The sequence below is a fragment of the Microchirus variegatus genome (genome assembly GCF_963457635.1).
Source record: "Microchirus variegatus genome assembly, chromosome: 19".
NCBI classification, from domain to species: domain Eukaryota; kingdom Metazoa; phylum Chordata; class Actinopteri; order Pleuronectiformes; family Soleidae; genus Microchirus; species Microchirus variegatus.
Genome location: NC_139820.1, coordinates 7,864,013 through 7,876,983, shown reverse-complemented (window position 1 = coordinate 7,876,983; position 12,971 = coordinate 7,864,013). Strand labels below are relative to the sequence as shown.

Genomic DNA, 12,971 nt, shown 5'->3' with positions numbered 1-12,971 from the left:
CAAATGTTGTCACTTTTTCTCACGAGGAACGTTATATTTCATACAACTTGTATCAGAAATTTAGGAATTTGTGACGCAAGGACAGGCAAATTTACTTCCTGCAGACAGATTAGAGACAATTTTGTACCACAAGGGAAAACAAGCAGTAATAAAGCAAAACAGCCCCATTCTCACTCACTCACTCTTATGATCTTTTCGTGTGCTTCATCTTTCAGGTCCTATTTAGAGCTTAATGCAGTCAAACACAGTTGTAAACATTCTTTGAAATGCTAATCATTTCCTGGTGACGGTCCGTGTGTGTGTGTGTGTAAGGGAAAATGCACGGTATGCTCCTTTAACAAGCAACTAGCAGCCAGTTTTAGGTCACATATTCCTTTGGGGTGTCATTTCTTATTTGCTGTGATGGACTGAAGCTTAGATGACCTCCTGCATCCTTGTTTTTCACATGACTAATAGAGCATGTAATGATGTTTTTTTATGAGCGCAGCCACTGTCAGGAGGTAAAAGTTGCCCCTGCACAATATGTTAATAGTTCTTCTCAAAAACATGATGAGTTTGACTCTTTTTTTTTTCAAGAAAATGAGTATGATGATTAAATGGAATAGAAAAAATATGACTTCTGTATTATATTATTAAGCGTGCAGTTCACACTTAAAGCCGGCAACTTTAAAACTCGACTTTGAAGCAGAGCTGGAGACTGGACTCGGAGCTGGCAGCTGAAATGATGCTGTAAGCGAACAACACACAGGATATTAATCTCTACAATATTACTTTCAAGATCAACCTGACAGCTAACAAAAAAAAACCAGGCCCCAGAGAGAGGTCAAGTGCATTTTTAATTCGTTTTCAGTCTCGTACAATATCAGTGTAATTCTCTCCGTTTTTCCCAGAAGTCTATTTTGAAAAAGTCAATCATGTTCTGATATTTTTTTTTTGTATAAACTCATTTCTTAACTGTCTTAACATATTTGTGTACTGAAATATCTGAATAATGTTTTTTTTTTCTTGCTGCAATCACCTCATTTATGTAAGTTCGTGGGACAAAGTTGTGTCAAATTTATCTCACATTGAGCTGCTCAAGAGCCTTTTTGAATGTATGGCTGGGACTTTTCTGCAGCATGATTTAAAATTGCCAAAAACAAGATTTCTCTGCAAGAATTGAAATTGCTGCTGTATAATGCACCTGCATGCCTTCTCAACTCAACTGGTTCTTGGTGTTTTTTTTTTTTTTTTTTAATGGAGATTTCTATAACCTGAAGTGCCAAACTGAGTCGTCATGTTTGGGATTTTTGTCTCGTCATGTTTGGGATTTTTGTCTCCCATTATTAATCATTTTTAATCTACATAGCCACTGGGTTGTTTTGAAACGTTCACTACAGACAATGAATATTCTGACAGCCATTCTGCTGTTTTTGCTTCTGTTATTCAGCATATTTAATTATAAAAAAAGAAAGAAAGCTACAGAGTGTTTTCCATTGTGTTGTGATATATATACATATATATATATACACACATATATATACATATATATATATACATATGTATACACATATATACATATATATATATACACATATATATACATATATACACATATACACATATATACATATATATATACACACATATATATACACACATATATACATATATATACATATATATATACATATATACACATATATATACACATATATATACATATATACACATATATATATACATACATATATATATACACATATATACATATATATACACATATATACACATATATATACACTAGATATATACATATATATACACATATATATACATATATATATACACACATATATATACATGTATACACATATATATACATAAATATATATATATATATACCCATATACATATATATATATATATATATATATATATAAACAAGCCACCAGTTTTACACCCCAGCTTTAAACCCTTACATTGTCCGACAAAAGCAGAACAACTAACGCAAACGTGTTGGATTTTAACATATCATCTTTTAAAGGCAACATTATTTGACGTATATACCCTGCAAAGTTGATCGCATTTCCATAGGTTACAAACTTTGCAGCCTTTAGTAGGTTGTGTGCGTTTAATAAACAGTTAACGTAACATAATATCCACACATAAATAATAACTTTTATTCACTTATTCACTTCCTCCCTGTGTTTATAACTCCTTCTACCTTTTGATCTCTCATACTTGTCTCTGTTTTTCCACACTGGTACACAGCCTTTTGAATATCCTCCCCTCTTTTATACTTAATGCCGGCTCTACCTTCCCTTGGGCATTTTCTTTCGCTGCCCTTCCCTTTCTATTTTCCTGTCTCATATTTTGAAGTTGCCTCACTGAAAAAAAATAAGGCATGATGTGGATAGGCTTTACCGGGGGTTTGCAGAGGTCAAATCTTGTCTTATTTGCATGTATACTATCACATTGTGGTTTCGAGTGCCCCAAGGCAGTATAGGATATTGGATTTATGGGTGCTGTAACCCGTGGATGACATGCTCAGGGACACTGAGATTTTTTTTTCTAAAAGACCACACAAATACTTACAGAGGAAAGTACTGACTAGAGAAAGATCTAAACCATGTGTTTGTTTTTCACCCTAATAGTGCCAGTGTTTCCATTCTGTGTTCAGGGTCTTTGAATTGCCCACTTTTTCAGATTTAATATCTTCTTCAGTGGATGTTAATGTTTCTCTAGTGGTTGTTTTTTTTTCCCTCAATCAGTCAACTGAAATGGTACTAATCTGGCACAAAACCATCGCTCCTGTAAATGCATCCCGAATGTACTTACGAAGCAAAATGGCCCAGCCTGAACATCAACAGCAAAAAAACAAAACAAAACAATGGAAAAGGGAATAAAAAAAAAACACAAATAGCAATAGCCATAAAAGATAAGGGTAAAAAAAAAAAATAACTGAAAACAAATGAGCACAGGAAAGTAACTACATCAAAAAGGCAATGAATAAAAATAGGTTTTGAGATGAGTTATGATTATTTGGGCTGATTCAGCAGTTTTTAAGTGTTCAGCTTCCTCTTGACCGTCAGACAACAATGAAATATGACCTTTGACCCTTTGACAATGCGTCAGATGGAAACTAGCATTTCTGCCAACTCTGACACAGGCTTCTAGCTAGTGATTGATAATGTAGTAATTTTGATCAAAATTCTTGCTATAGATCGCACACACACACATTGGCAGGAATCCCGTCGACGTTCAGCCCACAAAACTCACAACATGAGTAGCACGTAAACATCTCCCACCCAGTTTTTCCCCCGCGAGCGAGCAGAACAAAAGGCACTCTGATGCCAATCAACTGCCGAACCCATGGCAACCATCCCCAGCAGCGTCGCACTTTCCATTAGATTTCAAGAACTAATTATGACGTTAGCATACATTAACCATATTCGGAAGGCCCTGCCGTCTGGACCGCCGCTTGCACCGGCGTAAACAACTTTAGAGGCATGCTTTGCCCCGTTCTCAACTTAAATGTGTCAATTGCTCTGCGCGTCACTAGCCCACTAAATGGACCCCCTGCCAACACCCTGCGTGTGACAACTGGGCTAGCATGTCTAAAAAAAAAAAAGGCTTAATGTCATGTGGTGATCAAAGTACCAACTGTGTATGTGGTTAATGAGATATGATTTGAGCCGTGTACCAGATCCAGGTGGTACTAGTTGGCTTTGTGATGATTTGAATATGTGTGTTCGGAATAAAACATTTGTTATCTCTGTTTTTGGGTTGTTGGGGAGTTTAAAGGCCCCATATTATATCCTATTTCTCCAAGTTAAACTGGTTCCCTGGTGTCCTAATGAACATGTCTGTTTGTTTTGGTCAAAATACCATAAGGATGACGCACCACAGCAGTTCAATCACCCTGTCAAAACAGCTCTGTTCAGAACGCTCTGTTTAGTAGTATCTCTTTAAAAAAGAAGAAAAAAAAAACTTAAGGAACAGGAAATGAGGGTTAACCCTCCGCCACAGAGGCTACTGGAAGCTAACAGCAGTTAGCATTTGGAAAAGTGATCATTTACAGGCTCTAACAGACATGTTTGCCGTCATATATAACATGTATCCACTGGACAGATAAATCCTCTGAGGCTGGAAGTTTGTGTAGGACTCTGTGCTGCACTGTGGAGCCAAGAATTCGCAGACTTCCAGTTTTCCATTGCCCCATTGCGTGTTTTATCTCATTTACTTAGACTGAGGACCACAAAAACATGAGTGAGTCATCTTTTTTCACACTTTGGCGACTGGTATGGCCTCCAGAGTCCCAAATATAAGGATTAAAATGATTAAAAAGTTGATTTTGCATAATATAGGGACCTTTGAATATCTTGTGTCAACGTCCTTTGTGAAGGTTACACACTGCCAAGACACAAAGGTATGAAACCTACCCATTAAGAATATATCGTGTAAAAAGAACGTTTCCCTTAGGGTACCTTTAAATTATCAAAAAATAATAAAATCCTGGCTATAATATAACAAATAATTAACATGTTTTATATGTTTGTGTTATTTCCATATAGATGCTGCTAAATGTTAAAGAATAATAGAATAGGATATGAACTTCTTCACATAAACCAAAATCATATATCCTTGCATGTTAATGACACACGCACACACGCACACAGACACACATACACACATACACACATACACGTCACTTACTGGGGTGAAATTCATGACTTTAAGGATCCAGATGGTCAGTGCAAGGTTAACGATCATGGTGACGAGAAGGAGGAGGATGAAGAAGTACAGGCATCTTTTCCTCCACCCGTAGATTCCCACCGCCGGGTAAACCTGGGCGCCGCACATGGACGGCGCTCGTTGGTGGAGCGGGTTGGGCTGCGCCGCGAGGATGTACTGCTCCTGGGTCATCTGAAAGACACAAATACGGGCGAATACGTGTGACGATCACTCATGTAAATGAGATCCTTATGATTTATCACCGTAGCCATGTCATCCCGTTTGAGAGGAAAAAAGAAGTCAGTCACTCAATTCGGCTTAATTTTTTTACACCCCTTTAATCTTAGTTTTGTTTTACTAAAGGTTTGTGGTTTCAGGAGGAGAAATCTCAGTTTGTTTCAGCTCTGCACAGAATGGGGAGACAAAGATGATACGTCTGCATTACAGCCTAAAAATAAGGCAGACAAAGGAGAGGATGAACTTTGAAGGTTTTGTTCATAGTGGAGGGAAAGGAAACAAACAGAAGTGAACAGTTAAAGTCGAACACGATGGCGGAGAAGAGGGAAACGATAGAGACAAAGCACAGGAGATTGAAGGAGACTAAAAGTGATAGAGCGGGGGGTTAAGCGAGCAAGAGAAAGATCCAATCATGAACAAAAAAAAAAAAAAAACTAATATAGAGGTGAAGCAGTGAAGTGGAGAGATAGCATAGGGAGAGAGAGAGAGAAAGGGAGGATGGAGAGAGAAAGGGCAGATAAGACAGCAGAGGAGGACAGAGTCCATTAGTTGTAGTGGAGCAAGAGGAGCCATTGGTGGCAAGAGATATGGACACTGGCTGCAAAAAGCACTACTATCTCTACTATCTCCTCTCTAACTCTCTCACACCTACCTCAAACTCTCTCACTCTCGCTCTCCGTCCCTCTCGTTCACTCTCTCTCCCCCTTTTTTATCAGTCTCTCTCACACATAATGTCTTTACTTGCTGAGACTGCATGACCCTTAACACCTCAGCGACTCTTGGTTTTCTTCCTGCCTGCGATGCTCTTCCCTCTCCATCTGCACTCGCACATGATGATACCGACAAGCCTTGATGGGAAACAAAAACGCTGACTCCTGCCTGACCTGCATGAAAATAAATAAATAAATAAATAAATAAAGGAATGCAGACTCAGCCTCTTCGAGATTTGTTGAGTTTTTCAGCAGAAGACGGAAAACAAACATCGACACAAGGCCATTGTTTTTCACTTCGCTTCTTTTACTGGGTTTGATATTATGACAATGCATAATGTATGTGTAACATATAAGTATAATTTATCTTTTTAAATATTATGTGGCCACTTGGTTGGTGTAGTGGTTAGCACTCTTGAAGAGGACCCGGGTTCAAGACCCAGTTTGCATGTTCTCATGCATGGGTTTTCTCCGGGTTCTCCGGTTTCCTCCCACAATCCAAAAACATGCAGATTTGGGGATTAGGCAAATTGGCTATAGGTGTGAGAGTGAATGGCTGTTTGTCTCTATGTGGCCCTGTGACGGACTGGTGATCAGTCCAGGGTGTGACCCCGCCTATCGCCCTATGTCAGTTGGGATTGGCACAGCACCCCCGCAACACTCATGTAAGAGGATAAAGCGGTAGAACATGGATGGATGGATAAGCATTAGCTGTAGTTTATATTCCCAGATCCTTATTGACATAAAATGCATTCCATTAATTAATTAACACACACATTTACTACTATCGTTGAACACACACACACTTACTATCATACTCTCTCACAAACACAGCTATAGTCACACACACTTACTATCATGCTCTCTCACAAACACAACTATAGTCACACACACTTACTATCATGCTCTCTCACAAACACTGCTATAGTCACACACACTTACTATCATGCTCTCTCACAAACACTACTATAGTCACACACACTCTCATGCTCTCATAAACACTACTATAGTCACACACATTTACTATCATACTCTCTCACAAACACGACCATTGTCACACACTTACTACTATAGTTAAACAGGCACACTCACTATCATACTCTCTCACAAACACTAATATAGTCACACACTATCATGCTCTCTCACAAACACTACTATAGTCACACACAATCACTATCATACTCTCTCACAAACACAACCATTGTCACACACTGCTCTAGTTAAACACGCACACTCACTATCATGCTCTCTCACAAACACTACTATATTCACACACATTTACTATCAAACTCTCTCACAAACACTACCATTGTCACACACACATTTACTATCATACTCACTACTATAGTCACACACACTTACTATCATACTCTCTAACACAAGTATAGTAGTGTGTGCGTGACTATAGTAGTGTTTGTGAGAGAGTATGATAGTAACATGTGTGCACGAGACTGAATTGTTTCTCAAACTGCCTCTCTGTGATTACAAAGAGCATACCGAGGCAGAATGAACACCAAAGATTAATCAATGCAGTTTATCATTATCTGAACATCACCTCACATATTGCGTAGAACTGTTTCATGATAACCGCAGCTGAACTTGTCATTTTAAATTACACATCGTAGAACAATCATCTAAAGGTCACTTTAATTCAACAGTGTGACCAGCCCTCCAATAAACAGAGTGCACTGGACCGACTGAACAGAGTAAAGGCACAAGAAATCCATGCGGAAATGCACTGGGGATTCAGTGAAGAGCCAACCAAGAAAAATGTCTATATTAACTATATTGTATGAACTCGCTGTGCTCGTGTGCAGCAGTTATTGAAATTTTAGCACAGGGATTTGTTAATATTGTACACAGAATAACCTGGATTTTCGATCAGATTTGAGAAAGCGATGAAAGGATGCGACACATATATATATATATCTTTTCTGTATAAGACAAAGCAATGTTTGACAAGCACACAATTGTGATTTTTGCTGAAAACGGAATCCGACTCGTTTATATCTCGGCACGATCTGGAGATGAGAGGCATTCTCATTCCAAGTGAAAATACACCTTAATATTTGTCAAATGGGAAAATGGATTAATGGCATTTTTTGCTTTCCCGTAGAAGACAATTCTGCTCCAATATTCTCAGCTGGCTGCTGCTGTTTCACTTTTTGGGGTGCATCTTTTCACTTTGTGCAGACACAATGAATATGAATCAATAGTAGGCTTTTGCTGTGTAATAGGGCACTGGGATGGCCCTGCTGATCATTTCATCTCAGTATTCAGCATCTGCATTGATTCAATAACTGAGCGGTGTGCGGTTGTGGAATTTCTGTGACTCCAAAAATTCTTATCATTTTCTTCCTTTATGTCTCCACGGTGAGAATCGATAGATGCATGTGTGCATTTTATTCTTCCTTTTTTTTCCCCGCCACCCAAATCGACAAGTGATGCGTGACTTCAGTTCCGTCTTTGACTTTGCACTTGTGTCGCATTTCTGTCAGAGCCGTGCGCGGTTATCAATCCAACTCAAAGAATACTAGTTTCTCCCACCCAGAAGTTGCCATTTTTTTTTTATTATGATATCATTTGTCATGTTTTTCCACACATTGTTTTGCCAGAGAAATGCACCCCTGCCTTTTCAAAACCTCTCCGTCCTTTTTCTCTCTCACGCTCAACTCTTTACTATAGCTCGTTCCTTCCATCTCTATTTTATATTGTCATTTATATCTTATGTGTTTTATTTTACTTTATTGTTATTCAGATTTAGATACTTCTTACTCACCAGCAAACCACCCATCCTCTCCATTTCTATATTCCTCCTTCCGTCTGTTTCCTTATCTCACTTCATTGCCTTCTTCCTTCACACTCCTTGTTGTCAATCCATTTGTTCCCCCCTTGTCCTCCCTCCTTTATTCATTCCCGCACTCATCCCTCCCTCCCTCCCTCCTTCCGATGCATTTCTTAGATTGAACTGACTAAAGAGTCATCAATCAATCCCATAGTGTGCAACAGCCTGAAGGCTCTGCACAGTGTGACCTAACTTTATTAACATCATAATATCTTGACAGCCACAACAAAAAAAATCAGCTACTAGAGTCACGTCACTATGGTTACCAGAGGAGCATACGGTCAAAAGCAATCTAACAATGATCTCAGCGCAGCTATTATTTGTTTAAAAGACCAGCTTAATTTAGACTCTACATGCAGTACATGAAAAGAAGGGTTCAGCACATGTAGAGGGTGAAAAATACTGACTTCTGGATGTGGACGAGAAAAGAAAAAAAACTGCAATGTCGTCGACGACGTTGTCATCTATTTATAAATGCAGGGAAATGTCTGTCTGTCAGTTGCATAACTGTGCGACGGGCTTCAAACGTGACAGGCGATTTCCTGATACGAGTTGCAACAGTTTGTGCAGTGCTGACTTTAGCTGGGTTTGGATGTGAAATGCAAGACATATTGGTCAAAATCCCCCCCCCCCCCAAAAAAAAAACGCCACTTCAGCGGCATCTCACACATGGCTTATCCACTTTTGCACCCTCCCCTCCCTCTCCGCAAAAGAGGAGAATATAAACAGCTTCAGCTTGAAGAAAGGAATAACAGGAGATGAGAGGACAGAGAGATTATTACTTGATAAGAGACTTTCTATGAAATGTGTCTTTCATCTTTCAGCTTAATTCCAGATGAAAAAAGGCTTTGAAAATCCATTATGACTAATAAGCAATCATACGTTTGCCATCATATATCAGGGTGAATAAAAGCTCAGGCCTGGAGGCCACAATACTCTGCATATCACCATGATGATGACACTGTATATATACTTATATATTTATGTATATATTATATATATACATATATATATATACACATATACATATATACACATATACATATATATACATACATATATATATACATATACACATATACATATATATATACACACATATATATACACATATACATAAACATACATATATATATACATACACACATACATATATACACATATACATATACATATATACACATATACATATATATATACACACACATATATATACATATACACATATACATATATACATACATATATATACACATATACATATATACACATATATACATATACACATATATACATACATATATATATATACATATACACATATATATACATATGTATATATAAACACATATATATATATACACACATATACACACATACATACACATATACACATACATATATATATATACACACACATACATATATACACATATACATAAACATATATACACATATACATATATACATACATATATATACACATATACATATATACACATATACACATATATACATACATATATATATACACACATATATATACACATATACATACATATATATATATACATACACACATACATATATACACATATACATATATATATACACACACATATATATACATATATACATACATATATACATACACATATATATATACACATATACATATATACACATTTACTTATATATATATATATACAAGTATATATACAGTGTCATACTGTAAATATGCTATAGATAATGTTTATGTTTTACATCATTTTCACTGAAAGACACCGCAGACTGCACAGACACTAATGCACGACGACTCTATCTCATTATGCAACTAAATGAATGTTAATGCATGTGGGATTTCACATGCGTGTGAAGTCAGATTCAGTTTGTTAAAGGTGCAGAGTGGGAAGAGGGAGAACGTGCGCCGCCTGATGTATGAGAAATTGACAGAATGATGAATATAGATGGACTTGACACGGAAGCACGGGTGGGGATAATGAACGGCAGCCTGGACGGACGGACGGACGGATACGTCCGCACATTGACAGCTCAAGATTTGGGTTCACGACCGAAAATCTGAAGTCAAAGCGTGATTACTATGTGCGGTCAGCTGATTGGCGCCGCTACATGTGAAAGGCTGGCGGCGATCCAATGTATCCGTCAGCCAGCATCACTTAGCCTCACACTGCCTGTCCTTGCATCTGCTTATAGTCAATCAATACCACCACTTCCATATCACTCCACTCCCAAAGCCCTTGATATTCTCTCCATTTCCTTTTCATGCAGGCTCCAGCGGAAAGGTCTTTACTGTGAATGTGCGAGTGCCATTTTCGACCAGCTCAACTTTCTACGACGCTAATTGCCAATTTTGATTCCCAAACTCAACGAGAAGGATCTTAGACTGACGTTAGCCTATATCCCATTACCTCGCTATTACTCGGATATTACTGTGATGATTTCTATTTTCTCCTTTGACAACAGAGAAACTCAGCTGCCAGGTTTTAACCACAGTTAAACCAGTTTGAACAAATCGACCCACGGCTTATGTACCTAAAAAGCACTTATGGTTTCAGATGTTATTATCTTATCAATACTTTCTATTCATAAATGAATACCATACTGTCACCCTACTATTACATTGTTGTTATTATATAATGTAAGCTTTGTGAACAACTTTGAAAGTGCACGTCATGTCTCATAAATCACATGAATCCTGTGGCTTTATTCTGGACGCGCATAAACAAATAAAAGTTTATTTTCTTGACGATCATTGCTGTTTGAATATCTAATTATGAGCAGTAATCACAGCTCAACTGTTTACTTCTATATATATCTTGGTTGGAAATACTTAAAATATTGTTTGCCTCTTAAACAACAGTTCCAAATGTTTTTTTTTTTTTTTTTTATCAAAAGCAAAGGCTGTTTTTAGAGCAAATCAAAGTGATTTGGTGCCTCTACTTTATATTTGAACGCGACTCAAGGCTTCTGTTGTGCATCTATTTATGAGAGGTAGTAATTAGATTATTATGTGTTTACAGAGCAGTGAGGAACACACACTGATATTATATCTGTGGATTTGACGTCTTTTTAAATATACCTGCAATAGAAGTTGCTTGCTTCATTTCCACTTCCCAATGCTACAGCGTTAATATCACATGTCATGGTGTTTTAATCTTCAGTAAAAGAAGTCATCTTCTGATCTCGATCTGTGTTTACATGCACAGATTAAATCGAGCTAAGGCCGTAGTCCGACTAAGACAGGCAATCGGACAACTTTGCCGAGTCTTACTGGCTGTGTACATCTGACTACGCCTCCTTAGGTGGCGCTGTGTCTCTCTATAAGCTAGTTGCTATTGAATCAGTGTTGTGGTTCTGTGTGTTTTGTACCATGCTGTACGTGTTAATCAAGCCCAGAAGTGCGTCTTCTCTGTAACTTTTGCTCTCGACTCCAGTCCGACTAAGTGAATACATGCAGTGGAGTAATCAGACTATGCATCCCATTATCCGGGTATCCTGGTCTGATTAAGACTAGCTCTATTTTTGGACAAAAGCATCTGCCAAATGCCCTAAATGTAAATGTAAATGTATTTTAGTCAGACTAACGTGTTTATTACATGACATTAAGAAAACAAAATTATTGTCAAAATTGGTCTCTTAACATGACTCGAGTGACTCTGTCTCTGTTACGTGTGTTGTCTTGGATGCTAATGATTTATTTCACCCTGTGAAATAAAAGAAAAACAAACCATTTTACACCATCAGTACCCAAAGAAAATAGTGTGTACAATTAATGCAGAGACATAATTAAAAACCTGTTCTCAGATTGCTGTATGTTGACGAGGTTCCTGCATGCTGTGTTTCCAGCATAAAAGAAAGCAGACCATCCATAATATCACGTCTTTGTACTCGATGTTTGTCTCTCACAGACCTTGTTGGGTATGAAGTGAATAATGTATAAATACCCTCATAAAAACAGCAGCGACACTGGCGGCGGGGGATCAGGTGTGTTGTCTGTTTGTGTGACCGTCAAAACAACGTGGGATTTTCACGGGGGGGGGAACGCTGACACGCGCGACGCACTGCTGGTTGTTTTCATACATGTACATTTGTTTTTGTGTTCACGTGTGTGCGATTGTGTTGGAGACGGTGTGATAAAACACTAAGCCAAACACTGGGTGTTGGCTGTAGGTCAATGGTTTCGGACAGTCCGCCATCCTTCTCTGTCAATGTGGGCACTCAGGTGTTGAGCCAGCGGATAGATCTCACATACATACACACACACATAGAGGTTTGTTCTGTTATTCTTCTTAGGACACTGCATTGATTAACCTCAACAAAGTTCTGTCCCTAACCTTAATCATATAATCATAAACATGAATTTAACCATTTCCACAGAAACCTAGGTCTAGGTATTGGTACCAATGGAAACTAATATTTATGCCAGAAAGACAAAAATAACA

The 12,971-nt window shown here is 37.9% G+C and overlaps 1 protein-coding gene across 1 annotated transcript in view; it reads right to left on the bottom strand.

Annotated features, from left to right (window-relative positions):
• The window catches only part of LOC310940830 (zeta-sarcoglycan-like), a gene marked incomplete at both ends in the record, with an annotated part of 150,909 nt that extends 146,001 nt beyond the window's left edge, over positions 1-4,908 (bottom strand). The window contains one exon of the mRNA XM_083905853.1: positions 4,699-4,908. Within this exon, the coding sequence (XP_083761979.1) occupies positions 4,699-4,908 (210 nt within the window). The remainder of the gene's footprint in view (positions 1-4,698) is intronic.
• Positions 4,909-12,971: the final 8,063 nt, after the last annotated feature.